Source organism: Maniola hyperantus, chromosome 1 (assembly GCF_902806685.2).
Source record: "Maniola hyperantus chromosome 1, iAphHyp1.2, whole genome shotgun sequence".
Taxonomy (NCBI): domain Eukaryota; kingdom Metazoa; phylum Arthropoda; class Insecta; order Lepidoptera; family Nymphalidae; genus Maniola; species Maniola hyperantus.
The window spans coordinates 15,042,739-15,070,269 of record NC_048536.1 but is presented as its reverse complement, the minus strand read 5'-3'; the positions used below and the strand labels follow the sequence as shown (position 1 = coordinate 15,070,269).

General features: G+C 36.5%; 1 protein-coding gene across 2 annotated transcripts in view; it reads left to right on the top strand.

Moving 5' to 3' along the window:
- Pde1c (Phosphodiesterase 1c) overlaps positions 1 to 27,531 on the top strand; it is a 184,623-nt gene that overhangs the window by 134,349 nt on the left and 22,743 nt on the right. The window contains exons 3-5 of one of the 2 annotated variants that reach the window (XM_069499973.1): positions 11,651 to 11,734; positions 14,749 to 14,902; positions 21,948 to 22,061. In XM_069499973.1, coding sequence (XP_069356074.1) covers positions 11,651 to 11,734; positions 14,749 to 14,902; positions 21,948 to 22,061 — 352 coding nt within the window. The remainder of the gene's footprint in view (positions 1 to 11,650; positions 11,735 to 14,748; positions 14,903 to 21,947; positions 22,062 to 27,531) is intronic. The other variant, XM_069499977.1, reaches the window with a different exon arrangement.

Sequence of the window (27,531 nt, the reverse complement as noted above, 5' to 3'; positions counted from 1 at the left end):
TCACCCCTTTAGGGGTTGAATTTTCAAAAATCCTTTCTTAGCGGATACCTACGTCATAATAGTTATCTGTATGCCAAATTTCAGCTCGATCTGTGCAGTAGTTTGAGCTGTGCGTTGATAGATCAGTCAGTCAGTCAGTCATTTAGTCAGTCAGTCAGTCAGTCATCTTTTTCTTCTATATATTTAGATTTTGGATGAATGAAATATGAATATAAAGAACATTTTTATTTTCAAAAGGGTCGAACTTTTGTAATGGGGCTACAAGATCAAGTGGGGTGTGTTCATCACACATCCCACTCAAGTGGGGGGGGGGGGGGGCAAGTGGGGGGGAAGGAGTTTAAGTTGCATATTATTAGTAGGACGTTACAGTAGTGAGAGATACTGTAGAGATAATTGGAAAAGCCTTTCTTTGTAGAATAGCGTCAGATATTCATAAAATAGAAAGCCTGGGAAAATTGCAACTAACTGTGTAGGTTGTATCATCCTGGGCGAGTTTGGAACCCTCATAGCTTTAGTTTTAAATTCGCGTAAAAATTTTCACCACTATGTCATCTTACAAATGGAACAACCGACTATCAAAAAGAGTAATTTATTACCTATTTTGAATAAACCATTTTATTTGATTTTGATTTGATTTATCATTCTCTATCCAAATGGCAAAGCTTATGCTGTGCTTATTAGTTATTTATGCTTGTCTCTATTTATGCACAAGAAGAAACTTACTGACTATCATAATTATTAACGTACAGCTCAGGCCTCAAACCCTTGTAAATTTTGCATCTAGGTTTTCTCATACACATAATATACAGGGTGTAACCGGAACGCTAGCAAAACTTAGCGTTATTGTTTATATACTACCTACACACAATCCAATACCATAATTATTTTCTTCATTTTGTAGTTTTTGTGATTTAGTATTTTTCAAACCCGCAATGTAGGTATAGCGTGCAAAACTCGGGTCAATGTCCCGCCTACGACGTAACGTTTGTTGACCTCTGGCGTCAGTTAGATGTTTCATTTGCATTATATCGTAAACTTTTACAAAATTATAGGTTTTTACTAAATTTTTTTCGCGTTTTTTTTTGTGGTATCATATCAGTTATCATCAGTATCAGACTATCACCTGTCTTTATTGTTGTTACACCCTGTATAGATTCCTACTGAGAAATAATTTTTATTATTATGGGGTTTTCTAAAACCTAAATTCTCGCGAACGAATTTGCAGGAAAAAGGATGTTATCAATATATAAATCAATTTCAAAGGCCTTGTTCACGGAGACGCCGAACATTACGTAGCGTTGTGCGTCGCGTGGCGTGGCGCGACTTTCGACTAATCAGCCCACGGCAATATGCGCCGCTAACACTACCACGAGCAAAAACAAGTGCGAGTCGGTTCCGTAGGTACCATTGTACAAGAAATAACACTTTACAGTTTTTTTTTAAATTTTAGTAGCGGCCATTTCAAAATTTGTATTATTTGTTGCTATATCGAGAAATAGGGTACACATTCTGTGAAAATTTTGACTCTCTACCTATCATTCATACATCATTCATGTTCATGAGATAAAACACGCTGATAGACCGATCGACGGACTGACGGACGGATGGACAGGGGAGGCTTATAGTAATAGGGCCCGACGCACGTGATAACTGTAACTGCTTTGTGTTGCTTCGGATCAACTATGCTTCGTAGGCTCTACTGGCCGCTACAGTGTTGCTGGGGAGGGTAGAGAGCGCAAAGCTCCGCCTGGAAGTGAGCCCTAGCAAACGTCCTTCTAAGGGTGCCTCCTGTAGGGCCGGACCACGGCTTAGGATAACGTTGTGATGGGTGGAAACTAGCAGACCTTTGTTTCAACCAGCCTCGGAGGCCCACATTAAACATGCAAAGGCAATACCAAACAATAAACAATTGTCAACGCTGACCCTTTCCCTAATTCATAATGTAAACTTGATTCTAACAAGTACCTGGCAGACCCGGCAAAAGCAAATAATGGATGCTGAAGCCCGATTTTGTTTGAACAAAACTGTTCTTCTAAATATATAAAAGGAAAAGGTGACTGACTGACTAACTGACTGACTGACTGATCTATCAACGCACAGCTAAAACTACTGGATGGATCGGGTTGAAATTTGGCATGCAGATAGCTATTATGACTTAGACATCCGCTAAGAAACGGTTTTTGAAAATTCAACCCTTATAAGGGTGAAATGGGGGTTTGAAATTTGTGCAGTCCACGCGGACGAAGTCGCTAGCATAAGCTAGTTATAATATATTGTACTTATCTCATATTATACTAAATATGAAAGTATGTTTGTTTGTCCTTCAATCACGCTGCAATTGAGCAACGCGACGGATCGACGTGATTTTCCGAATAGATAAAAGACCTGACAAGTGACGTACCGATATATTATAATCTATCTCGTATACCGGAAAATCAAAGTGTTCCCACGGGTTTTCAAAAACAGTACATAGGTCCATGCGGACGAAGCAGGCAGGTAGGATCATTGCAAATATAAGGTGAAACCCCTTCAAATGAAATAAAAAAATTGGTTAACATTTTTATTACATTACTTATACTAACACTACTACTACCAGAATAAAATCTCCAAATATATTGGCATGAATATGCCTACTTATAGATCTTAATTCTAAAGATTGGCATTTTCTGCTTTTTATCCCTAAAAAATAAGAGTTCGAACGGGATTTGCAAAAACCTAAATCAACGCGGACAAAGCGGCAGGCAAGCAGTCCCAATATAAGTAAATATAAGTGAAACCCCTTCAAATGAAATAAAAATTGGATATCAGCTTTACTACAACACTTATATTGCCTATTATATCCACCATAATAAAATCTCCAAAATCTTTCGTTTAAGGATTCTCAACGTTTTGAATAGCAACTATGCTATATTATGACCTATAAATACACCCAATTTAAAGGCCCTCGTAAACTCTCACCTGAATATTTATTACATTCCTACCTTTCTATATACATCGCATTGTTATAGACTTATTCTACGCATTTCGAAAACCCAAGAGATCGTTTAACGCCCAGGGTGAGGGTTTATCGAATTCAATATTTTAAGGAATAAGAGATAAGCGATGTTATTCAGTGCATACAATAGTACGTATATTTTATGCAATTATGTACACTTTGAAAGGATAGAAATATTTTTAATTCAAATAAACTTTTACAAGTAGGTACTTTTGAATCGTCAAATACATCTACCACTGGTTGGGAATGCTTTCCCTACCGAAAAAACTCGGCGGTTGCTCTTTTCATTAGGATTGCTATATGCACAACTTATATGCATATTTCTTAATTGACTGTATAATAACATAATCTTCTTAAATATATAAAAGGAAAAGGTGATTGACTGACTGACTGATCTATCAATAACGCACAGTTCAAACTACTGGACGCATCGAGCTGAAATTTGGCATGCAGATAGCTATTATGACGTAGGCATCCGCTAAGAAAGGATTTTTGAAAATTCAACCCCTAAGGGGGTGAAACAGGAGTTTGAAATTTGTGTACCTGGTCCACGCGGACGAAGTCGCGAGCATAAGCTAGTCTATTTATATTTTTATTACTTTCTTTAAAGACAAAGAACTCACAATCAATACTAGATACCTACTACCTTCAGAGAGGCTAAACTTTAGTACTATATTAAAATCTCATTTAGTTATTTCACTTTTAATAATATCTTTCAAGTATTTTAAGAAAGAGATAAGTTGAGGTCATAAAATATTTAAAAATAAATCCGCTAGAATTTATTGTTTGGACCAAAAATAGCGCTTTTATTGACATTTTTATAGCCGCAGGGCAATCACGCGGCATCGAAGCACGTAAACAAGGATTTGGCTCTCCTTCAGGATGTTCGGCCATTTTCTTAGCACAAGTAATTTAATGCTGTAGTATTTACTTATTTATTACTTTTGTATAGACCAAAGTAGTACGTAAGCTCAGATGTCTACGAAAGTACCTGCCATAAAACAGAAAATAATAAAAACGTCTTAAAATACTTGTTTTTTAGGGTTCCGTACCTCAAAAGGAAACCGGAACCCTTATAGGATCACTTTGTTGTCTGTCTGTCTGTCAAGAAACCTACAGGGTACTTCCCGTTGACCTAGAATCATGAAATTTAGCAGGTAGGTACATCTTTATAGCTGACATTTGGGGAAAAATCTGAACACCGTGAATTTGTGGTCACATCACACAAAAAAATTAAATTGTGGTCATGAACTAATAATTATAATTAGTATTTTCAATTATCAAAGTAAGATAACTATATTAAGTGGGGTATCATATGAAAGGGCTTCACCTGTGCATTCTAAAACAGATTTTATTTATTTTTATGAATCATAGTTTTTGATTTATCGTGCAAAATGTCGAAAAAATACGACTGTACTACGGAACCCTCGATGCACGAGCCTGACTCGCACTTGGCCGGTTTTTGTAATTTGTTTTCTATTATGAATAGGATTTACTTAAACCTTAACGGATTTTCGCCATAGTGCATTTTATCGACACTTTGCGTTTTGTCGTAGCAGTACGTAGTAGCGTAGCGTCACACGAGTAGAATATCTACTCGTGTGATAGCGTAGCGTCATTTTTTGTAGCTGCCCATTCAATCATGGAAATAATCATTGTAGCCATGGAGAGCGGGACAATCATCTCGGACTTTTCGAAGTTATTGCACTTTGTTCATCGTGAGGAAACTCGCATACCTAAGAGTTCTCCATAATGTTCTTCATAGAGTGTATAAAGTTTGCCAATCCGCACTTGGCCAGCGTGGTAATCTATGGCCAAGCTGTTCTCATTTTGAGACGAGACCGTAATACTCAGTAGTGATCGGCTGATGGGCTAATCATGGTGATGATGAATGGTATGTTGATAGGTTGATAGACTTGGCATAGAATTGAAGCTTTTTGTGTGGCTTTTCTTTGGTACTTACACGATTTTTAAATATAAGCCCCATTTTGACTCTAAAGGTCTACCTAAGCTGCGCTGCGCGTCACTGCACGTCGCGGCACAGAGCGTTAAAATATTGTTTCTATCACTTTGAATGGCGCATATCGCACTAAAGCGGCGCTGCAAAGTGCTTCACCGCGCGTTGCCGCGCGTCGCGGCTGGGAGAATATTGTGAAGCGCAGCGAAGCGACGCTAGTGCGACATACCCAGCGGCGCGTCGCGTCGCTTCAGAATGCGTACGGCCGGCGCTCGGATAAGATACACGCGCATCGAGTTAAGTATTTAATGTATAGGCGTGATAGACCTCAAAATAAATAACGTAGTTTTAATTTTTGGCACATGACGGGCTCTTAAAAGTATATCCTCAAAATTCCCAACCCCTAGGATGTCGGCTTCCACCCTTTCCCTCTTCAATGTCGCTCATCTTGCGACGTTGTTGTTCGTACGCGATCGGGCATAGAAGTGACGCGCAAGTGACGCGAGCTGCCGCGTACTGCAGTTGTAGTGCGGTAGGTACCGTGAGCGGCCTGAAGTGACGCTTTCTGCAGTCGGACTGCGTAGCTCAGGTGCGTACAGATCTTTAGGTTAACGATTATATTACTGTCACTTCCAATGGTCACTTCACATACTTTACGAGACAGTGTGGTAAGTTAAACGAAAAACTGCCCACGAAACTCGATCATCTATCTTCTTACTCAATTGATCAAGCTTGTTTTACCAGCGCACTTCCTTCATCAGATCTTCCTTTTAGAAGGCATTCAAATCTAGCAACATTTGATCTAAAATGGAAATTTCTTTTACAAACGTAGAGTTAGGAAAACGAAATATGTTCCAGAGGTTAACCCCTAGGGAATGCGAGAGAATTGCACAAGTTTGGAGATGAAAACATTTACGAGTAAAAACGACACGTGTTTTATTGTTTTACGAAATTGCATTTGGGAGATAAAATGTACAAAAGTCCCAAAACTTTTGTACTTATCAGTGACGACATGGGAATTATTCTACTTTACTATGATTTTAATTTAAATTTACACGTAAAATGATAATGGATTTTTAGGGTTCTGTACTTCAAAAAGAAACAAGGAACCCTTATAGGATCACTTTGTTGTCTGTCTGTCTGTCTATCAAGAAACCTATAGGGTACTTCCCGTTGACCTAGAATCATGAAATTTGGCAGATAGGTAAGTCCTATAGCACAAGTGAAGGAAATACTCTGAAAATCGAGCATTTGTGGTTACAAATTTTAAAAAAATGTGGTCTCAATCTATCGCAATCTCATTGCCCCCTCCTGGTTTTTGACAAGTTCCACCTAAGAGAAGCCGTGACGTGTCAGCTCGTCTAATAGTATGAAAATTTTTTCAAAGAAAAACTGTGGAATTTTTCTTTTACTAGAGAAATACCAAGAGCTTTACGCTGAATAAATAAATTTTATAACGTTAATCTACCAATTACTTTAACGAGACGGTAACTGTTATGGACAGCCGTTAAGCTTTCAACGAATAGTTTTCGGAGCGAAATTATTATGAAAAAGCTGTATTCAGATACCTAATGCTAAATTGTTTATTGATTTTTTTGTAGACAAAATTTTTGCTGTGCTTAAATGGAATATGTAGGTACAACAAAGTTAAAATGACTTCAAAATCAGTAACCTTATTATAAAAGCGAAAGTGTGTTTGTTTGTCGGTTTGTTGGTTTGTTGCTTTGTCCTTCAATCACTTCGCAACGGTGCAACGGATTGACGTAATTTTTTGCATGGGTATAGATAAAGACCTGGAGAGTCACATAGGTTACTTTTTATCCCGGAAAATCAAAGAGTTCCCACGGGATTTTAAAAACCTAATTCCACGAGGACGAAGTCGCGGGCATCAGCTAGTATTATAATAATTTAAAAATAAATTAGTACTTCTTTATAAATTTACACAAACTTTAATAATTGTGTTTGAAATTCCCAAAAATTCTGATACATATACTTGTATTTCTTTATATTTAATTGTAAGCCCAAATATCAATTTTTATGGACATAACCATGACATAACTTGAAAAACCGGCCAAGTGCGAGTTAGACTCGCGCACTGAGGGTTCGTACCTACTACAATCGTATTTTATCGACATTTTGCACGATAAATCAAAAACTACTTACTAGATCTCGTTCAAACCAATTTTCGGTGGAAGTTTGCATGGTAATGTACATCATATATATTTTTTTAGTTTTATCATTCTCTTATTTTAGAAGTTACAGGGGTTACACACATTTTACCACTTTTGAAGTGTCTCTCGCGCAAACTATTCAGTTAAGAAAAAAATTATATTAGAAACCTCAATATCAAAAAACAAAAATTTTGAGTTTCCGTTCTAAGTATGGGGAACACCAAAATTTATTGTTTTTTTCTATTTTTGTGTAAAATGCGGTTCGCAGAACTTCTACTTGCCAAGACATCTACTTACCAAGTTTCAACAGTATAGCTCTTGTAGTTTCGGAAAAAAGTGGCTGTGACATACGGACAGACAGACAGACATGGCGAATCTATAAGGGTTCCGTTTTTTGCCATTCGGCTACGGAACCCTAAAAACACACTATATAGGTAGTAAAAATGTGATTGTGATTTTTACGCCCGATAGAATCTATCAAGTCAGTGTAACAAGGTGCGCTAACGAACTGTGACAGGCTGACATAGCGCGGGTACAAAATAATGATCCAATACATCCTGCCATTGGTACTGATCTTGAGCATAACCTAATTTTATTAGTATTCGCATCCTCTTCTTACTAATGTAATATGTAAAGGACAAACGCAGTTTGACAGTTTTAAATTTAATTTTTAGATGGTAAACCCCGTGATTTTAGCGCACAGTCGCGAGCCTACTGTTTAAATTTGTAGCGTGCACTAAAATGTAGAGTATTTAAATGTAAAGTTCATGTTCTGTCCCTTTTTAGCATTGTTAAAAAGAAAAGGATGCAAATACTCTAAATTTAGTGTAGAGAAAGACAACGGAATCGGTGCCAACGTTTTACTGGAATTCTAATTGGAAAAATGTGGAGGGAATAAAGCTCTAGTTTCCTAGGACAGCGGTTCCATCTATTAACGGCCGCTGTAATTTCTGACGTTACTGAAACTGATTGGTGATGACTCAAAATGGCTCACGGCCACTGAGAATTTTATTTCTGTCATGGTTAAGAAGTCGGCCTCCTAATCGGGGAGTCCAAGGTTCGTTCCAGATTACCTCTGTTTTTCGGAGCTATCTATGTATGTTTTAAGCAACTAAATATACCTGTGTGATACAGTGGTGATACAATAATTAAAATGTCCACAATATAATACAAGTAGATATTAAATCGATAGAACCAGTAGGTACTCTCATAAATAAGAGCATTATGTATATCATATCTATACGAATATCAAGAATAAATCCACTCGAATGAATAAAGTCGACGATAGAATGTATTATGTACAATTGAGACTTCAACAGCGAATACTCCGAATATCCATATTTCGTATGCTTCATAGCATTCTCGCCTCGAACCCACTCTCTCGGAGTTGTAGAATGTTCGGGCTTCTATTGGATGTGAAATAATAGATGACTCTCGAAATCTCAGCAAATGGAAGTCAATCCGTACGAGTTTGGGAAATTTAAACGACGCATATTTAAATTATATACAAACGAAACGATTTCATCAGGAATTCATCAATTCAAATTCTTTCAATACATTTGAAAGAATGATACTATTAAAAAAATCATTAGGTAGGTATTATTTCTCTAAAGTGTCGTATTCGAATTTGTTTGCACATTATTCTTTACTAGCTGATGCCCGCGACCTCGTCCGCGTGGAAATAGGTTTTTAAAAATCCCGTGGGAACTCTTTGATTTTCCGGGATAAAAAGTAGCCTATGTCACTCTCCAGGTCTTTATCTACACCCATGCAAAAATCACGTCAATCCGTTGGACCGACTTAAGTTAACATTAAAAAAACATTTCTCATGAATCATGTGTGCTCAGGCAATCAATAAAATAATATAGTGCAGTTACCAATTCCAAACTCAGTTGGCACTTGGAACTCGCCAGGCAACCAACTATGATTTCGAATATCATAAAATTCTGTATAAATTCTTTCAATTCAATTCAAATATTCATGAATTCCGGAATAACTTCGCCAGTTGGACGCAAACATTCATCACGTTTCAATCAAGCTTGTCAAAATGTAAATTTCAATGTTGTATATTCCATCAGATACCGAGAATTCTGGTTTCCAGACTTCCCACAACCCTTTTCTGGATAATTTATGGCTTTTGGTCTACTAGGAAGTTAGATAAAGAATCCTTTCTTAGCGAATGCCTAGGTCATAATAGCTATCTGCATTCAAAATTTCAGCTCGATCCGTCCAGTAGTTTGAGTTGTGCGTAGATAGATGAGTCAGTCAATCAGTCACCTTTTCCTTTTATATATTTAGATACGGAGAATTCTGGTTTCCAGACTTCTCACAACCCTTTTCTGGATAATTTATGGCTTTTGCTCTATTAGGAAGTTGGAGAAAAGGTCTTCGCACATTCGATCATCACTCAAACCCGACATATTATGGTAAAGCATGGAAACAATGAGCTCTATATCGTGCTTCGACATCGTGTATTGAGGTTCTTTACGGTGGAATTTTCAACATTTGACACTATCCCAGCGAATCACGCCCTCAGGACTGTATCACAGTTCACGACAGTGGATACTACAAAACGAACAACTTCTAACAAAACGTCGAGGCAATGACGTCACTGGCAGGCCTCAAATGTAAGGTAGCCCTATTTTTCTATGATTTTACGTCACCATAGCCTAATATTTGTCAGGAGTTCCAGATTACTATCCCTTCTGGATTTTCTGATCTAAATTAGCTATACAATTATACGTCTGTCAATGTAAGTAAAAGGGGTTTCCTAACATCAATGGTAGTCTCTGAGGTTTTTCTTTTTATTTTTAATTGGGATCCAAATTGCTTAGAGCATTTTTCTGCAGCAGTACTTAGTTATTTGTGAGTGAGAATAAAAACAAATCAAAATAAAAAAAAAAACCCATGTACGTACCTACATAGAATTTATTCTTTTCTTATTTTAGCAGTTGTACGTCTAGCGTAGGTAAGCAAAATAATATCTGTAAATAGATTCTGCAGGATTGCGCTTCCGATGTCACTCTATTCATTCGCTTGACAGCACTGTACTGCAGAAAGGGGAAGGCTATTATTGCCTCGCAAAATTTGACGTAGACGAGGAATTTCCATTAAGATTGCTTACTATATTACATTACTTATATAATTTTTATGATAGTGTTTTTACCTATATACACTTCAAGGAAATTTCTAAATAATTTTAAATACTTACATATCAAAAATTGCGGAACGGGCAGGTTTCGTCACTGGACAGGAATAATTTCGTCACTGACAGCAAGCGAACCGTGGTTTAGCGGTCAGAGCGTCGGGCGCGATTTAAGGAGACGCAGGTTCGAATCCTGCCGGTCCACAATTTTTGATATCATCTTAACTTTTCGGAGTTTCATACATTTTAAGAAATTTAAATTATCACTTGCTTTAACGGTAAAGGCAAACACTTGAGGAAACCTGCGTGCCTGTTCCTCCATAATGTGAAGTCTGTCAATCTTCACTTGGCCACGTGATAAACTATAATTAAACCCTTCTCATTATGAGAGGACACCCGTTCTCAATAATGAGCTGGCGATGATGTTGACGATGATTACTATTTCTTCATTTTATTTCTCTTCTTCATTTGAAATAAAATCGCCCTCAGTTAAAAAGCGATCGACTACGTTAACTCTATCATTTATACTTTCTTTAAATAAAATTATATTAAGTATATCTGATCCTGAGAAATTCAAACGAGAATCGAGATCATTGAAAAACGCAACGAAGTTTCAAGAACAAGAGCTTAATCATAAATAATTGCACTTTCTATTTTCTATTCTCTGGTTATTTGTGCATAATTAAATTGCATGAAATTAAATTTCACAACAAATTTTAGCGTAAAATTTATTAATTTATTCGTTCTGAAAATGAATTTCAACAAAGTAATTTCAAACAATAACTTGTTTCGCGCTCGTGAAAACCTTAACCGTTTATAAAGCTATTGCAGTAAAACGTTCATTTTCGACCGAGTCACGTTTCAAATAGATCTTGTATTTAATTCCAGCAGTTTATGAGCAATTTTATTGTTATACCTACTGCATCTCGAATTAATATACTCGCTGATGAAAACAGTTTATCAAGTGAACGTGGATGACAGAAGATCTGTTGTTCTTTTACGTTTATTTTATATTAGGTACCTATATCAAAATATTCTGCAAAATTCTCCATAAAAAGGTCCGTGAAGTCTACCAATCTGCATTTGGCCAGCGTGGTGGACTATGGCCGATCTCTTCTTTGTATGAATTGTGGGTATGGAAACCCAAACTCACTGAGAGGTGATACGTGCTCAATAGTGAGCTGTCTAATGGGTTGATCATGATGATGATGTCCCTTACATCCTGTATATGGACATCTCTCCACCACCCATGACCCTACCAACCTCTCGGTTATATGCTCTTGGCGTGTTTCCCGGGGGCGGCCTCTTGACTGCCTACAAATTATTTTTATTCATCTCTATACTCACGTCAGTTTAGTAATGTTCGGTGTGTGTATTTGCAGTGGCGAGTCCGCCAGGCGGCGCGGGCGCAGCGCAGGAGGTGCCCCGCCCGCCGCCGCCGCCCGCCCCGCGCAACGGCTCTCCCAGTAAGCACGGTTTTCAACAATGACCACTTCAAGTTTTAATTTTTATATTCATAATTGTTCATAGTTTTCTTCTAGTCTCATATCTATATACATATAATATTATCTTTTCTCTTTTTCGGTATTCATTACTGCTCAGACGCAGAAAGTTTGCCGTAGGTTGCCGAGCGTCTTAATATAAGAAGAGCGCAGGTAGCGATCTACAGTAGTGGGAGGGGCAACCACAGAAATCTGTGGTTACCCCTTGTTATTACGATTTCTGTCGGGGCAACCATTGACAAACCTTCTTGCGAGTGGGTCATAGTGTATAATACACTTTCCTTCTATGATTTCTATGATTTTCGCCAGTACTCCAGTTATGCATTATCGTTAGATACTCTTTTGTTATTGATGGTCTGCATTCATACATTTGCTCGATCACATCTGTTATTATAAGTTACTTTAAAAAGCTTGAAACATCATGAATTATATTTGGAGTTTGTTTACAAGATTTTTAAATAAAATAGTAGATACCTACAATATTTATTCACTTCATCGCATGAAACAATTTCTGTATTTACGTTACTATGTGCGATTTCGTTAAAAAATTCAAAATTATAAATATTTCCTCTTATTCATACAAATTAATAATCCTGTAGATTCGCATCGAATCAATGCGTATCGCATATTATTTTTTTATTGTAAAAAACACTTGCCGAAATATTTCACCTGAAGCATGATAAGAAACGGTTAGTACCTACTGTAGGTAATAATTACTTCAGAAATGTTGAAATATGCGCTAAAAACTTTTACTTATTTTTTTAAAAGTCTAGTGCCTCTAATTAAATACAAAAAAAATCTTTTCAACTCCTGTAGTAATTATTTCCAATAATAGAGTCCTTTGATATCTTTTTGTCATTAAATTTCTTCGGTCTACAGAAAAGAGATTTTTATATCATCACTGGCGTGTAAATTAAGTATTTAAGTGTCTAAGTAGTTGTTATTTCTTATTTTGAATGTAAAATATAAATGAATATTGGTGCTGTTTTGTCTATACGCTAACTAACTTCTTCTTAAAGTGCTGCTAATGGCTAATCAAATAATGAAAAGTAGATAGCTATTTAAAACCTGCCAATTTAAGGCTGGGTTTTTAACTGTAAGCTAATTTAACTTAGGAGAAAGATAGATTTAATCATTAGATAAAAGAAAACTCTTTAACCTGCTCACCAACACCCAGTTTAAAGCCTTGGAAAACTCGGCACAGAAATTCCCTTTGTAATAAAGATGTGGATTAAGGCCAATTTTTTTTTAATTCCTACGGGACAGGAAATAAAGATAATTTCTATTTTCACTGAGCGAAACCGCGGACGGTCGCTAGTAGTAATATACAAAAGTTATCAAATTATTACTTTTAGCCAAATTAGCACCATTGTCTAACATAGCGTTATTTCCAGTATGTTGCATGTTCTGTTTAAAATGCATGTTGTGTGAATATTTTCTGTAATAAGTGTATAGAGTAGGTATATGTTGCGTATTACAAAATAGCTATGACCCTAGAAGTAGACGTGATTTCGAATTTAAATCCATACTAATATTAATAAATGCGAAAATGTGTCGGTCTATCTATCTATTATGTTTACGGCCCATCCGTTTACCGATTTTGTGGGGTGCAGAGATAAATACAGTATGCGGCAGAAAGTAATGTACATCGGTATTTAGAATGACATTTCGGCTTTGTAAAGCGTTGTCTTTGTCACTCATACCTATATGACGTTTTGTCGGTCTCAATGACAGAGACAATGCTCTACAAATCTGCTATCTCCTAAACGTAAGTATATATTCTAAACGTCGATGTACATTACTTTCAAGTTTCAGCCGCGTACTGTAGCTAGCATTCCAAAGAGGTCTTAGAATACTTTCACACGAAATTACAGAATTGCCACAGCATTTTTAAAAGCCTTAATTCATGCTATCGAAGTCGCGAGCATCATCTAGTAAATACCTACTTAATACCAGCAAAAATGTGTCTGTATCTACTCCATTTAAACCTCTATCCAAAATCAGTTCATACGCTGAACTGATTTTGACGAAATTTTGTACAGAGAGGCTTTTATCCCGGAAATGAGTTGAATGGGACTGAAAATATACTGTTTTCATCCCTGGAAAAGAGTTCGTACGAAAATATAGCACATACCTATTGTGAAATATATAATACTTAAATATCTAAAACCACGCAAATAAAGTCGCGGCCAAATGCTATTTCCAAAAAAAACAAACTCTTAATGATAATAAAGTAAACGTGTTGACGTATTATACGGTTATAGCTTTTTTCCTGTTAAAAAGAATCCATTATTTATCTGGGACGCGTTCGGAGGCTTCGTCGTATTTTCCAAAAAGAAAATAGTATTTTTTCCCACCCTCAAGGGATTTGAATGACCACGGAAAACGATTCAATCTAATTTAAGGTCACGCAAAATCTATGTGGGTACGCAAATGGATATTGACTACATACATTACTAGCTGACCCGCCCCGGCGTCGCTCGGGTGGAATTTTAAAAAATCAAGGTAGGGGTTGAATTTCCAAAATACACGTATTTCTTCATCTGTGACCAACCAAATACCAATTTTCACGCAAATAACTTCAAAAATGACGGACTTTCATACAAACTTTCATCCCCTATTTAACCCCCTTGGTAGCAGAATTTTCAAAAATCGTGACATACCTACGTATTTTTAATTTTTAGTCTAAAGCTTAGATACCAATTTTCATCTATGTAACTTCAAAAGTGACGGACGGCGCCGTCCTATTGTCATCGCTCGCGCGAAGATGCGATGCGATTTCATCGTGCGATGAAATACAATAAGAACGCATCGCATGATCGCGCGATCTTCGATAGGACATTCAGTAGAACACAGTTTGTTTGAACGCACGGGACGAGCGATCATTTTCGTCGGACGCACGCATCATCGCACGAGCGATGACAATAGGACGGCGCCTCCAGGTTTTTAACTATACCTACTATTTCCCTTGTCCACAGAGCAAGGCGCCCTCACAATAGTCCGTCGGTCGTCCAGCCGCGGCAAGACAGAGACCTCGCCGCCGACCGACGAGCAGCTGGACCAGCTGGACCTAGACACTGAGCACTTGCCCGCCGTCGACACGCCCGACGCATGCGATAAGGCCGCACTCAGGTAAATACTTACTAAATACTTTTCCACTTCTCATGCTCGTCAAGTTCTTCTTTAAGCGTGCTGTAAGTAGGTTCCGTAGCCGAATGGCAAAAAACGGAACCCTTATAGATTCATCATGTCTGTCTGTCTATCTGTATGTCTGTGTGTATGTCACAGCCACTTTTTTCCGAAACTACGAGTATAAAAGCTATACTGTTGAAACTTGGTAAGTAGATATTGTATTCTGTGAACCGCATTAAGATTTTTACAAAAATAAATTTTGGGGTTCCCCATACTTAGAACTGAAACTCAAAAAAAATTTTTATGTGTCTATAGGATAGGTCTTCAAAAATGAAATTGAGGTATAAGATAGTATGAGACCCGTTCTCAGTTGGGGTCGGCGATGGGTTGAAAATGATGAAAATACATAGAATGCTTCATAACAAAATAAACCAAGCTTTCTAAAATTGCTGCTTGCAACTTGAGCGAAAAAAACGGAACATTTTATGCCAACAAATAAAATATTGCATGCATAACAATGGCGTGGAAACAATTGTTCCCAAAATGAACGCAAAATGTCAACCACGGAGTTGTGCTGTGCATTAATTTCTTTGAAAACATTGAAAAATGAATACTGTTTTCAATCCATATTTTTGTTAGCATTAAAATGTTGTTAGAGACGCTGTCAATTATTTATTATTGTGTTTGTAAATTGGAATGAACAGCCCCATTAAATGCTCGTCGTGAGAATGAAATTAAAACGTGAATAAACCGTGAAAAACACTTATTTTTAGGGTTCCGTACCTCAAAAGGAAAAACGGAACCCTTACAGCATCACTTTGCTGTCTGTCTGTCAAGAAACCTACAGGGTAGGCACTTCCCGTTGACCTAGAATCATGGGTAGGTAGGTAGGTCTTATAGCAGACATAAGGGGAGAAATCTAAAAACCGTGAACTTGTGGTTACATCACACAAAAAAATTAAATTATGGTCATGAACTAATAATAATTAGTATTTTCAATTTTTAAAGTAAGACAACTATATCAAGTGGAGTATCATATTATGAAAGTGCTTCACATGAGCATTCTAAAACAGATTTTTATTTATTTTTATGCATCATAAATCATCATTTATGTATAGTAATTAGATAAGGCTAGCTTTAACATTTATTGTAATATTTTCATCAATAAAAAGGTATATAGTTACGTCATAAATATAGTTATGTGCATAGTTCACTTAGAGTGATGAGACTAGGATCGTAGACAAATGGTTGAGTTATTGCTTTCTAAACGGCACCTATCAGTAATGACTATTTAAAGAGGTGTGGTGGCACTTGAAACAATTGGTAGCAATACTCTTGATGGATTGCAATAATTAGAAGTTAGAACCTTACGCAAAGTTATTCGCAAAATTATACGCAAAATATTTTTAACATTGTTCTTTTTAGGGTTCTGGACCTTAAAAGGAATAATGGAACTTTTTTTTCCTTTGTTGTCTGTCAAAAAAATTAAATTGTGGTCATGAACTAAAAATTAGTATTTTCAATTTTCATATATCAAGTCTGGTATCATAATATGAAAGGGCTTCACCTGTGCATTCTAAAACAGATTTTTATTTATTTTTAGGCATCATAGTTTTTGAATTATCGTGTAAAATGTCGAAAAAATACTACTGTAGTACGGAACCCTCGTTGCGCGAGCCTGACTCGCACTTGGCCGGTTTTTTTTTTGTAATTTATCAATATGGCGGTGGCCGCGTTAGAAACTGTAACACAGTTTCTAACTAAAGTAGTTGTTGCCGTTATTTACTTTTAAAAGGCAATCAATGTAAAGCGAAAGATAAAGATTTTACATTTTTGTTTTCTACGATAACTCCAGTTACAACTTTACGGCTACCTTTTTTGATATGAAATTAAAAACGGTTAAGTGCGAGTTAGACGTGCACACGACGGATTCCGTACAAGATGTTATGTCTTTGTACTTACTTACTTTTTTTTTAAATTGCATTTAGATTTTTTATTATTCGTAGCTACTAGGCACCCTTCGGATGATGATGATGATGATCAACCCATCGCCGGCTCACTATAGAGCACGGGTCTCCTCTCAGAGTGAGAAGGGTTTTGGCCATAGTCTACCACGCTGGCCAAGTGCGGATTGGCAGACTTCACACACCTTTGAGAACATTATGGAGAACTCTCAGGCATGCAGGTTTCCTTCGGATACGAACCCTAAAAATACCTGTATGCCAAACAAAACAGATAAAATACGGTTTCCATAACAATAGAAAAATCCAAACACAACAATAATTGTTCTGGTTCAGATCAGGAAATAACGACCAAGGCTGGAATTGCCTCGCAAACATTGGAAAGGTAAATACTCCGAATTGTATTGAATATCTATTTCAGGGTTTTGTGTTTACTCTCTGTAAAAACTAGCGTAAGTAATTTAATATTTGAACTTCCATTAGGCTTATCGATTTTTAGGGTTCCGTGCCTCAAAAGGAAAAACGGAACCCTTATAGGATTACTTTGTTGTCTGTCTGTCTGTCAAGAAACCTAGAGGGTACTTCTCGTTGACCTAGAATCATGAAATTTGGCAGGTAGGTCTTATAGGACACATAAGGGGAAAAATCTGAAAACCGTGAATTTGTGGTTACATCAGGAAAAAAAAATTAAAACGTGTTCATGAACAAAAATTAGTATTTTCAACTTTCATAGTAAGATTACTTACCAAGTGGGGTTTATGAAAGGGACATTACATTCTAAAACAGATTTTTACTTATTTTTATGCATAGGTAATAGTTTTTGATTTATCGTGCAAAATGTCGAAAAAATACCCGAGTACGAAACCCTCGGTGCGCGAGTCTGACTCGCACTTTGCCGGTTTTTTTGTTTTTGCAGTAAAAGCTGCTACTATCCTTTAATGGACGTGGAAACGGGAAATTTAATAGAAGCTCAAAGAATAACAAGCTTAATTCGCTTTAATCCCATAATCCCTTAAAACAGACTAAGCGGACTATTAGTTCACTCTTTCATGCAGCATGCTATAATGCACCGCCCGCCCTTCCACTACTAAAGCAATGAACAAAGTAAACAATAGCCTCGATAGCGGACTGAATTCCGAAAGGACTTTTCACACCTTTGAAAACATCATGGAGAACTCTCAGGCGTGCAGGTTTCCCACAATGTTTTCCTTCACCATTAAAGCAAGTGATATAGTTTAAGCTTACTAGATATTATGTTTTTAATAAATTCCCACATTATTAATAACGTGCGTCTGATAATCTCTTTCAAAGTGATGCGGGTTAATATGAGAAGTTGACAGTTAACACACAGGGCGATGCCGATATTGACTTTCCTTTGAGACCTTTCAAACATGTTTTGCAATAATGAGGATACCTAAGACCTAGATACTAACTATAGTATCTATATTCACGTGTGAGATTGGTGATAAAAACATTTAACGGTGGGCCTAACTTTAAAACTAGTTACTGTTACGGAAATCATAGATCATAGTTTCTAAAATGTGCCTACAAAATTACATCGAGTTTGGTTAATATTCAAATCAAATGAGAACTATACTATTTCGTTAAACTGTGATACTACGTATTATATGTATGGAGCGAAAAGCTGTGATAGCCTAGCGGTTAGGACGTCCGCTCTCTAACCGGAGATCGGGGGTTCTATCCCGGGCACGCACCTCTAACTTTTAAGAGTTGTGTGCGTTTTAAGTAATTAAATATCACTTGCTTTAACGCTGAAGGAAAACATCGTGAGGAAACCTGCATGCCTGAGAGTTCTCCATAATGTTCTCAAAGGTGTGTGACTATGGCCAAAACCTTTCTCACTCTGAGAGGAGACCCGTGCTTTGTAGTGAGCCGGCGATGGGTTGATCATGATGATGATGATGGAGAGACTGCAGTTAATATCATAATAAAAATAGAGCTTTCATTATAGGTGTATTTGTAGGTACGTACATCACATAATCTGTATAATATAGACCGAGTCTTAATTTCCGTCATCCCGCCGTGACAAAGGCAATCTGTGTTAACGATCGGATGCTGAGACAGATGTATCGCTTTACTACACTAACACATGCGATAGATAAGTAAATGTTTATCAGCCAAGGACTAATCTAGTCCCTATATTTTACATAGAATAATCCTACTAATATTATAAATGTGAAAGTGTGGATGTTTGGATGTTTGTTACTCAATCACGCAAAAACGGATCAACGGATTTGGATGAAATTTGGAATGGAGATAGATTATACCCTGGATTAACACATAAGCTACTTTTTATCCCGGAAAATCAAAGAGTTCCCACGGGATTTTTAAAAACCTAATTCCACGCGGACGAAGTCGCGGGCATCAGCTAGTAGAATATACTTGGTACGTACCTATGCGTGGAATAGGATGATTCTGTGTTACCCTATCTGTAAGGAAGGAAGAAAAATGTACGTTAACCTTAATGTAGCCCAAGCATTACAAAGAGAACTCCGAATTAAACTAGTAACTCCATTTTGCCAACATGGATTTACTCGCTTTTATTGGACCATTCGCGCCTTTCACATCAAACCACCTTTTTCCTTTTTGTCCCAACTGGAATTCAAGCTGCAATCGAGATTTACAGACTGTGCAATACACTTTATATCGCTTTTATTCATCGTATCTTTTTTATTTATTTATTTTTGAGTAAATTTTCTACACCTAAGAACCTTTGACTTAATTTAACTAACTTTTAGTAACTTAATTTGTTATTATTTGTAACTACATTTTTGGTACACGAAAAATAAAAATAAATAAATAAACCATCATCAGCAACCCATAGACGTCCACTGCTGGACATAGGTCTCTTGTAGGGACTTCCACGTGCCACGGTCTTGTAATCAGAACGCAGGCAAAAACGAAGACAGGTACCTACTAATGATTACTGATATGATACCACAAAAAGAACACGAATTTTGTAAAAGTTTACGATATATTGCAAATAAAACATCGGCTGACGCCAGAGGTCAACGAACGTTACGTAAGTAGGTCACTCGGATTCAATGCCGCGTCGTAGGCGGGGCATTGACCCGAGTTTTGTACGCTATACATTGCGGGTTTGAAAAATACTAAAACTACAAAATGAGGCAAATGGTTATTGGTATTGGATTGTGTTTAGGTAGTTTAACACTAACCCTAATTTTTCTAGCGTTCTGGTTACACCCTGTATATTCAAAGTTATAGCACAGAATATAGGAAAAGAAGTAATATGAAAGTTATATAGGAGTTACATAGAAGTTATATTGTATATATTACTATACAATAATAGGACGTACCATATAATTATTATTATTACAGGTAATTGTAGTTAGATAGATATCATAAAAAACAGGTATATTATAAGCATCGCTCGTAGAAACATTAATATGTAGGTAACAACCTACTTCCCTTTTTATAGTCCCTCGGTTTACGAGAGCCATTACTTATTATTACTAAGGCTTTATTTGAAGTACGCTATGGGAAATAGTCAAGGGTATGTAACAACTGCCTATAATTTTATTGATGCTGTGATTATTTCCTATAACGGCGGTTACGCACTCATCCGATCCGAGTCCGTGAAAATACGTTCCTTTTTGTTTTGTATGGGAGCTTATAACATATTATGTCGTAGATAATCGCTGGTATTCTCACGGATGACGGATAGAACTCGGATGACGAAAATGCAGTGCGTAATCGCCGTAAGGGAACTGTGCTAGCTATAAGTATCGATCAATGATCATAATATCAATACCCTAGAGTAAATCAACTAGTAAGATTAAAAATACATACTCCGACAAAGTAATTTATCAAAAGAGTGACAGAGAGCCTCTGAATCTAGGCGGCGCGGCGCGGCGCAAGAATGTGGCGTGTGGAAATCGTTGGGATTTCCACAAGAAAACACCTACATACAATAACCTTTTAAACCATTCGTGCTTCTGTCTCGTTTCTCAAAAGTTAATCACCATACCATTGTAAATGACTTTACGCACGGACATTCACTTTAAAATTACTCCGAGCCAAACTAGGACGAGCGCTAATTAACAAATTTTTCAGTGCAGAAAAATTTAAAGAACTACGGATGAAGTCATCCGCCGTAAATAGGGGACTTAAACGACAAAAATATTAAAGGCACTTTATTAAAATTAAAACATTAATTTCAACAATTTACTTACGTTTTAAGATAAATAAACTAAAATGGTTTATTATTTACGAGGCTTTCTAAAGAGAAAGCCTCAAAATTTGTTTATGTTCAAGAAATTGAACATAAACAAATTATCTCAATAAAATAATTTACTTTCTCATCCCCGCTTGAACGGCCACGGATAATAAGGGGAAAAAATGAAAATCCCTACGAAAAAATACCTTAAAGTAATCGTGAAAATTTTAGTAAAGGTAATATTATAATGAGAGAGGAATAAAGGGAGGTATACAGCGTAATAATCGGTGCCCAAGGCCAAACAGATTTTATGATAGGGGGGTGGTAATTTTTTTATCGTGCCTACATGCACCTTAAGCATATTCTTCTAATTTGATTATAAGACGCTCTTCACACGTATTTTTAACCCGACTACAAAAAAAATATGAGTCTTGCACTGTGTTTATTTGTAAATTCATTGTTTCCCCTATAATTCGAGTTGCATTTTTGTTCACAACGAGGTCTGGTGCGTTATGCGTAGTAGATGCTACATTATCATGATCAACCCACACTATCAGGTTACTACAGAGCACGGGTCTCCTCTCAGAGTGAGAAGGGTTTTGGCCATTGTCTACCACGCTGGCCGAGTGCGGATTAGCAGACTTCACACAGCTTTGAGAACATTACGCAAAACTCCCTTCGAAGGTTTTCTTCATCGTTAAAGCAAGTGATATTTAATTCCTTAAAACGCACATAACTTTGAAAAGTTACAGGTGCGTGCCCGGGATCGAACCCTCGACCTCCGATTAGGAGGCTGACGTTCTAACATCACAGCTTCTAGGTATTACATAGAAGTCGTTGATTCTAAAATGACTAATTTGTAATTGATATTTTTTCTTGTCCACAGATTACGCTATCTCCTTAGACAATTAAACAGAGGTGAAATACCGGCAGAAACACTACAAAAGAATCTACAATATGCAGCAAAAGTACTTGAAGCAGTCTACATCGATGAGACCAAGTATGTATTTCATAATTTACAGACATTATTAGGTACCTACCTACTAACATTCATAACAAAGTTAATTGTATTAAAAAGTTATATACGCTTTGAAAAGTTTATAAAGCTGATCGATGGAAAAACTCTCATTTACTTAATTGGAGTTGACAGTATTTCATCATGATTTTTATTACTTATTTTATTTATTTAGGCCAAACAGTTAACAAGACACTAAAAGTACATAATAATAACCAATAACAAACACACCAGTAGTTGGTGTCTTTAATAGTTTATTAGCTAATCCAAATTCCGACAGAGCTTGTAATCTGTTGAGATTGTTACAGAGTACCTAAGTAACATTGTTGTAAAATTTGTATGATAGGATAGATTGTAGGATAAGTTAGAGTCGAATATATAGATAGAATTGTATAATAAAATAGGGTACAATAACTCTGAATAAATGTAAAGGCCTGTTAATAAAATATTTAAAAAAACACCAGTGAAGGAGAAGGGGAAGGGTGGAATAAGATCAAACGACTACTCAGAACACTCCCCATTGTAAAGACAGGATATAGAACACGCAAAGATAGCTTAGGTACGTCTTTGTGGTGTTCTAGGTTCACTAACGAGCTGGTTATTTTGAGATTATACACAAGTCAGACTGCCCACTTTTGAATCCTATGAAGGAGTTGGTAGGTAGGTACTATTGTGCTTCGGCCCAAAGCATTATAATTTGCCAAACATATTATAGCAATGTGTACTGGACCCATAAATTAAACAGTAATATTATATATAGGACGAAATATAAATACGAAAGTCTCTGTCTATCCTTCAGTTTTTTCTTTCCATTCCGCTTAACGAATTTTGGCGTTTCGTTCAGAGATAGCTTGCATCCCAGAGGCAATTATAGAGTTCCCACAGAATTTCTTAAAACATAAATCCACGCGGATAAAGTTACGGGCATCATCTAGTAAAAACTAAAATGAAATAAGTAGGTAAGTGATTTTTGCCTTTACCTTTATAAGACTATTCATTCGACTACCAACGAAAGCATATTATCAACTTCCAATGAAAGAGACAATTTACTGACGCAAATAAAATTTTCCGTATCATTTAAAAACTTTTGAAAGCGTAATAATTTAATTGCAACATACATGAAGTTGAATGAAGCTTTTATTTAAAGTAACTGTTCAATTACACAATATATTATTTCGTTACTTCCGAAACATTTGGTTAATTTCGTCATATTCGTAAATGTTGCAATTTCAGTTTGTTATCGAGCGAAATTTCATTATTCCTATGTTTCAGATACGCAGTCCGCTCGGGGATACTATTATCATAATATTCGTAGGCTATTTTAGCATAAATGTTCTCAACCGCCATCGATTCATTTCCCAGCCAGCTCTTTTGTAAAGGCTATCGCTTCTTATTCCACGTTCTTTATGTTCCATTGTGTCTCAATGGCGGAGCATTTTTTAAATAAACAATACTACTGAAAATTGGAAAAGCGAAAAAGAATTGTACGAAATTTTATCGCTTCGTTCTCTCAAGATAGACAATCATATTATTCCTTACAATAAACAGAATTCTCTTTGTTTATTTTATTTATTTTATATGGCGGGATCAAACATTTTTTGATTATTTTTCTATCAGTCTGTCGGTTAAGACTTATGAGTATATTTTATTTTATTGAAAGTTATTTTTAATTTTCCATACATTTTATCCCGTAATGAGGCAATTTATTATTACTAACTAAGATTTTAGATTTTTTTCTAAAATAACTTAAAATTAAATCTTGAATAAACTAACATCTGTTTCGAACAACTCAGTGTTTATCTATCAGTCAGTCATCAACCTCATCAACCGAATGAGTTCACAGCGGGACATAGGTTTCTTGTAGGGATTCCACACCGCCTGAATCCAGCGGCTCCCTGCGACCTGTCTGATGTCGTCCGTTCACCTAGTGGGGTGTCTTCCAACGCTGCGCCTTCCGGTGCGAGGTCGCCATTCCAGCACCTTGGGTCCCCAACGTCTATCGGTTTTCCGAATTATGTGCCCTTCCCATTGCCACTTCAGCTTCGCAACCCGTTGATCTATGTCGGTTACTTTAGTTTTCCTACGGAGATCCTCATTTGTGATTTTGAAATTCCAAGCGTAGCTCTCTCCATCGCCCGCTGAGTGACTCTGCGCTCTTGTGAGGCCCATAGTTAGCGACCATGTCTCGGATCACGCAGTAAACTTGATTACATTTTTAGGTTAAGTTAAAAAATGCCTACATAATCAAATAAATTAGACCCAATTTACTGGAGCATAAAATGTCATCAAAACGGACGTTTTGCCGTAAACAGAATTGTGTCAATTTACTTAGTAAACTCTCTAAATAACGCTTTGTAAAATTTATCCGTGTCCTTTTGAGTGACTTCAAAGTCAACTTCAAAGTCATTATAGGTAGGTACGTAGGTATAAATCAAATGTAAATATACCTACAACTTATCCACTATTATGTACAAAAATGAAGTTGTAGATAATACGTACATATTAATTACCTATAAGTTTCACTTATATACCAGAAAAAAGGTAGATCAGAAATTCTTTTGCCCAATATGGAGTCGCGGTGATCGGAATCTCTAAACATATTCAATTTAAACATAATAATATTAAGTAAATAATTTAGACACACCAAGAATCTTTTGCAGGTTAGGTTTTTACTAAGGTTTCATGCCTACTTCCCAGGTGCCTTAATATTGGCTTAGATATTAGAGTTGATTTAATTCAATTAACAATGATTGAAATAAGCTTTAGAAATTTTTTCTGAGCAACAATATTTTGTCTACTTTTTTGTTACTACCAGGAAATAAATGTTTATTAAAGGTGTTGACTAAGAGCCAGCGAGGGCCAGAACTTCGTTATTTTATAAAAGCTGAAAGTTCTGTGTATTGTCCCCAATACAGGGAGGAACGATCAGCAACTATGAAGTTTGGATCGTGGTGGCTTTGGGAGTTAACTTACGATAGTTTACGTCAAAGTACAAAGTGTACCTACTACTTAATATTTTTATATTCTCTTCGGAATAGTATTAGAAATCACGTCATGCATTGCCGGACACTTTTAGTACCGTGGAAAAGATTTTTTGCACCTTTGTTACCTGTCCCAAAGCCACCATGATCCAAACTTCATAGTCGCTGATCGTTCTTCCCTGTGTTGAAGACAATACCTACGCAGAGAAACTTTCATCTTTCATAAAATGACTGGCCCTCGCTGGCTCTCTCTTTACTGGGTGGGTTATGTAAATAAACAAACGTTCGCGTTAGTTAATTAATACTTACATACCTGTCGATAGCTGGATAAAATAAATGTAATTATTTCCCGAAGAGATTAATTTATTTTCATCATGAAAAAATCGTTAACCATTGCACAGTGAACCCGGGTTCGTTAAATCATTTATCAAACAAAAAGATGGAAGCACTGAATTGAATGTAAATTAATTATGTTTTCCTATTCCTTGGTCGCCTGTTAGAGATCGCTGATAAGCGATAAGGCCGCGTTTGTAGGCCGACTTATGTTTATGTTTTCTGTTATTTTATTTACTGTTATTTTCCTTTTTCTCATCATCATCATCACATGCCTTCTTCGAAACGAAGTTTGGAGGAAATTATGTGTAAAGCTTCTCTATTTAAAAGCCCGAGACTTCTTCCACGTGAACTACACAAATTTCAAACCCCTATTTTACCCCTTTAAGGGGTGAATTTTCAAAAATCCTTTCTTAGCGGACGTCTACGTCATAAAAGTTATCTACATGCCAAATTTCACCCCGATCCGTACAGTAGTTTCGGCTGTGCGTTGATAGATCAGTCAGTCAGTTACCTTTTCCTTTATTTAGATTTCACGGCCAGGCAAATTCCATGTTCATGAAATGCCGTCTTAAATAACATTTACCTTCCCATTTCTAGGGTGCATCTGCAATCTGCATGCGAGTCGGAATGTATGCAGAGTGAATTCATATGCAAATGCATTCAGACTTCCGACTTCTACCGTCTACCGTGCCTAATGTATGCCTAGGTACACAGTGAAGCTTGAAGTGAAGCTATACCAGATATGCAGCTAATTTTAACCTATGTTTAAAGTTTACAGCACGTTACTATTAGCTGGACCCAAATATTTAGATTTTTTTAATTTTACATCTAATTACAGTAGGTATGTAGGTCTGTACTAATAAGTCATGCCCTGTGAACGGTGCTCATAAGACTGGCTGCATTTCCACGCTGGACCAAAACGTCTAATATTATATTATTATACTGGTTTATGCTGGACAGGGACAGCCAATCTGATTTTTTTAATTCATTTTTTTTATTTATTTATTTTTATTTATTTTCGAACAAATTAATTATTTTTGTTTACTTTTAGCAAAAAAAAGTTACGTGACAATCTAGTTCATTTGCTCTATCAATCATGATCATGATTTTGGAAAAAACGGTTTCGTAGTTCGATCAAATCAGCGTTAGTACTTACAATTTTGCCGCTGATTTGATCGAATTCAACTATAAAAATACTAATTATGTTATCTACGCTTTTAAATAAAACTTAAAGTACCGTATGTGATGTCAAAGCACGAAAAAGTTAGGCTGGATTAACTTCAGCTTTGTAAAGTAATTAAAAAATGTATGAAATTTTGCTAATAAAGTAAATTAAATTACTGCAAAAACTGCCCCAGAGTTGAGAGCATTCATTAGGATTAAAGTTCTGGCCAGATACGACGCGCTGCAGCTGCTACGGCATCAACGCGTGATGTAACTGATGCGGGTCGACACGTTACAATGAATGCGCCGCGGAAACGCCGCGTCGCATAATCATTGTTATAGATTTGTAATAATAATATTGTATGTTTGTAATTGAATATGAATAGGAGTGGCTACTTCGAACGCGCCCCACCCAAAGAAAATATTTAAATGCAAAGCAGTCAAACTCAATAAAAATTTATAGAAATGCCTTACAAAATGATATGTGTTACTGTTATAGTTTATCAGACTTCCGTAAAAATATTATTTAGTTTCAAAGTTACACCATTTTAAAGATTTGTATGAAAATCTTATTTAAACTAAATATTTTTATGGAAAACGAATGGACACAGTTATTAATTTGTTGAACGTGTAGCTATAAACTTCACTGAGGTTGATTGCTTAGTGTTCGAATAAGAATCAATTTTCGTTGCTATGGGACGCGCTCAAAGGGCCACCGAACTTCGTGAAAACTTTCATAGAGTTCCTTAGAGGAGCCGCATTTAAGACACTGCCATCGCGCTTTGTGTGACCAGGGCTTTAATAAAAGTTGATTTCCTGCGCTCGTACCTATTCTTTTATTAAAACTTGTCACTATAAAAGCTGTCGTACTACAGAAAGTCGTCGAGTGCGAACTTTTGAACAACATAAAAAGTCTCCTTCTTCTTAGATACTACTTTTAAAAGACTTTCATTTGACTTTTAATTTCAGTACTT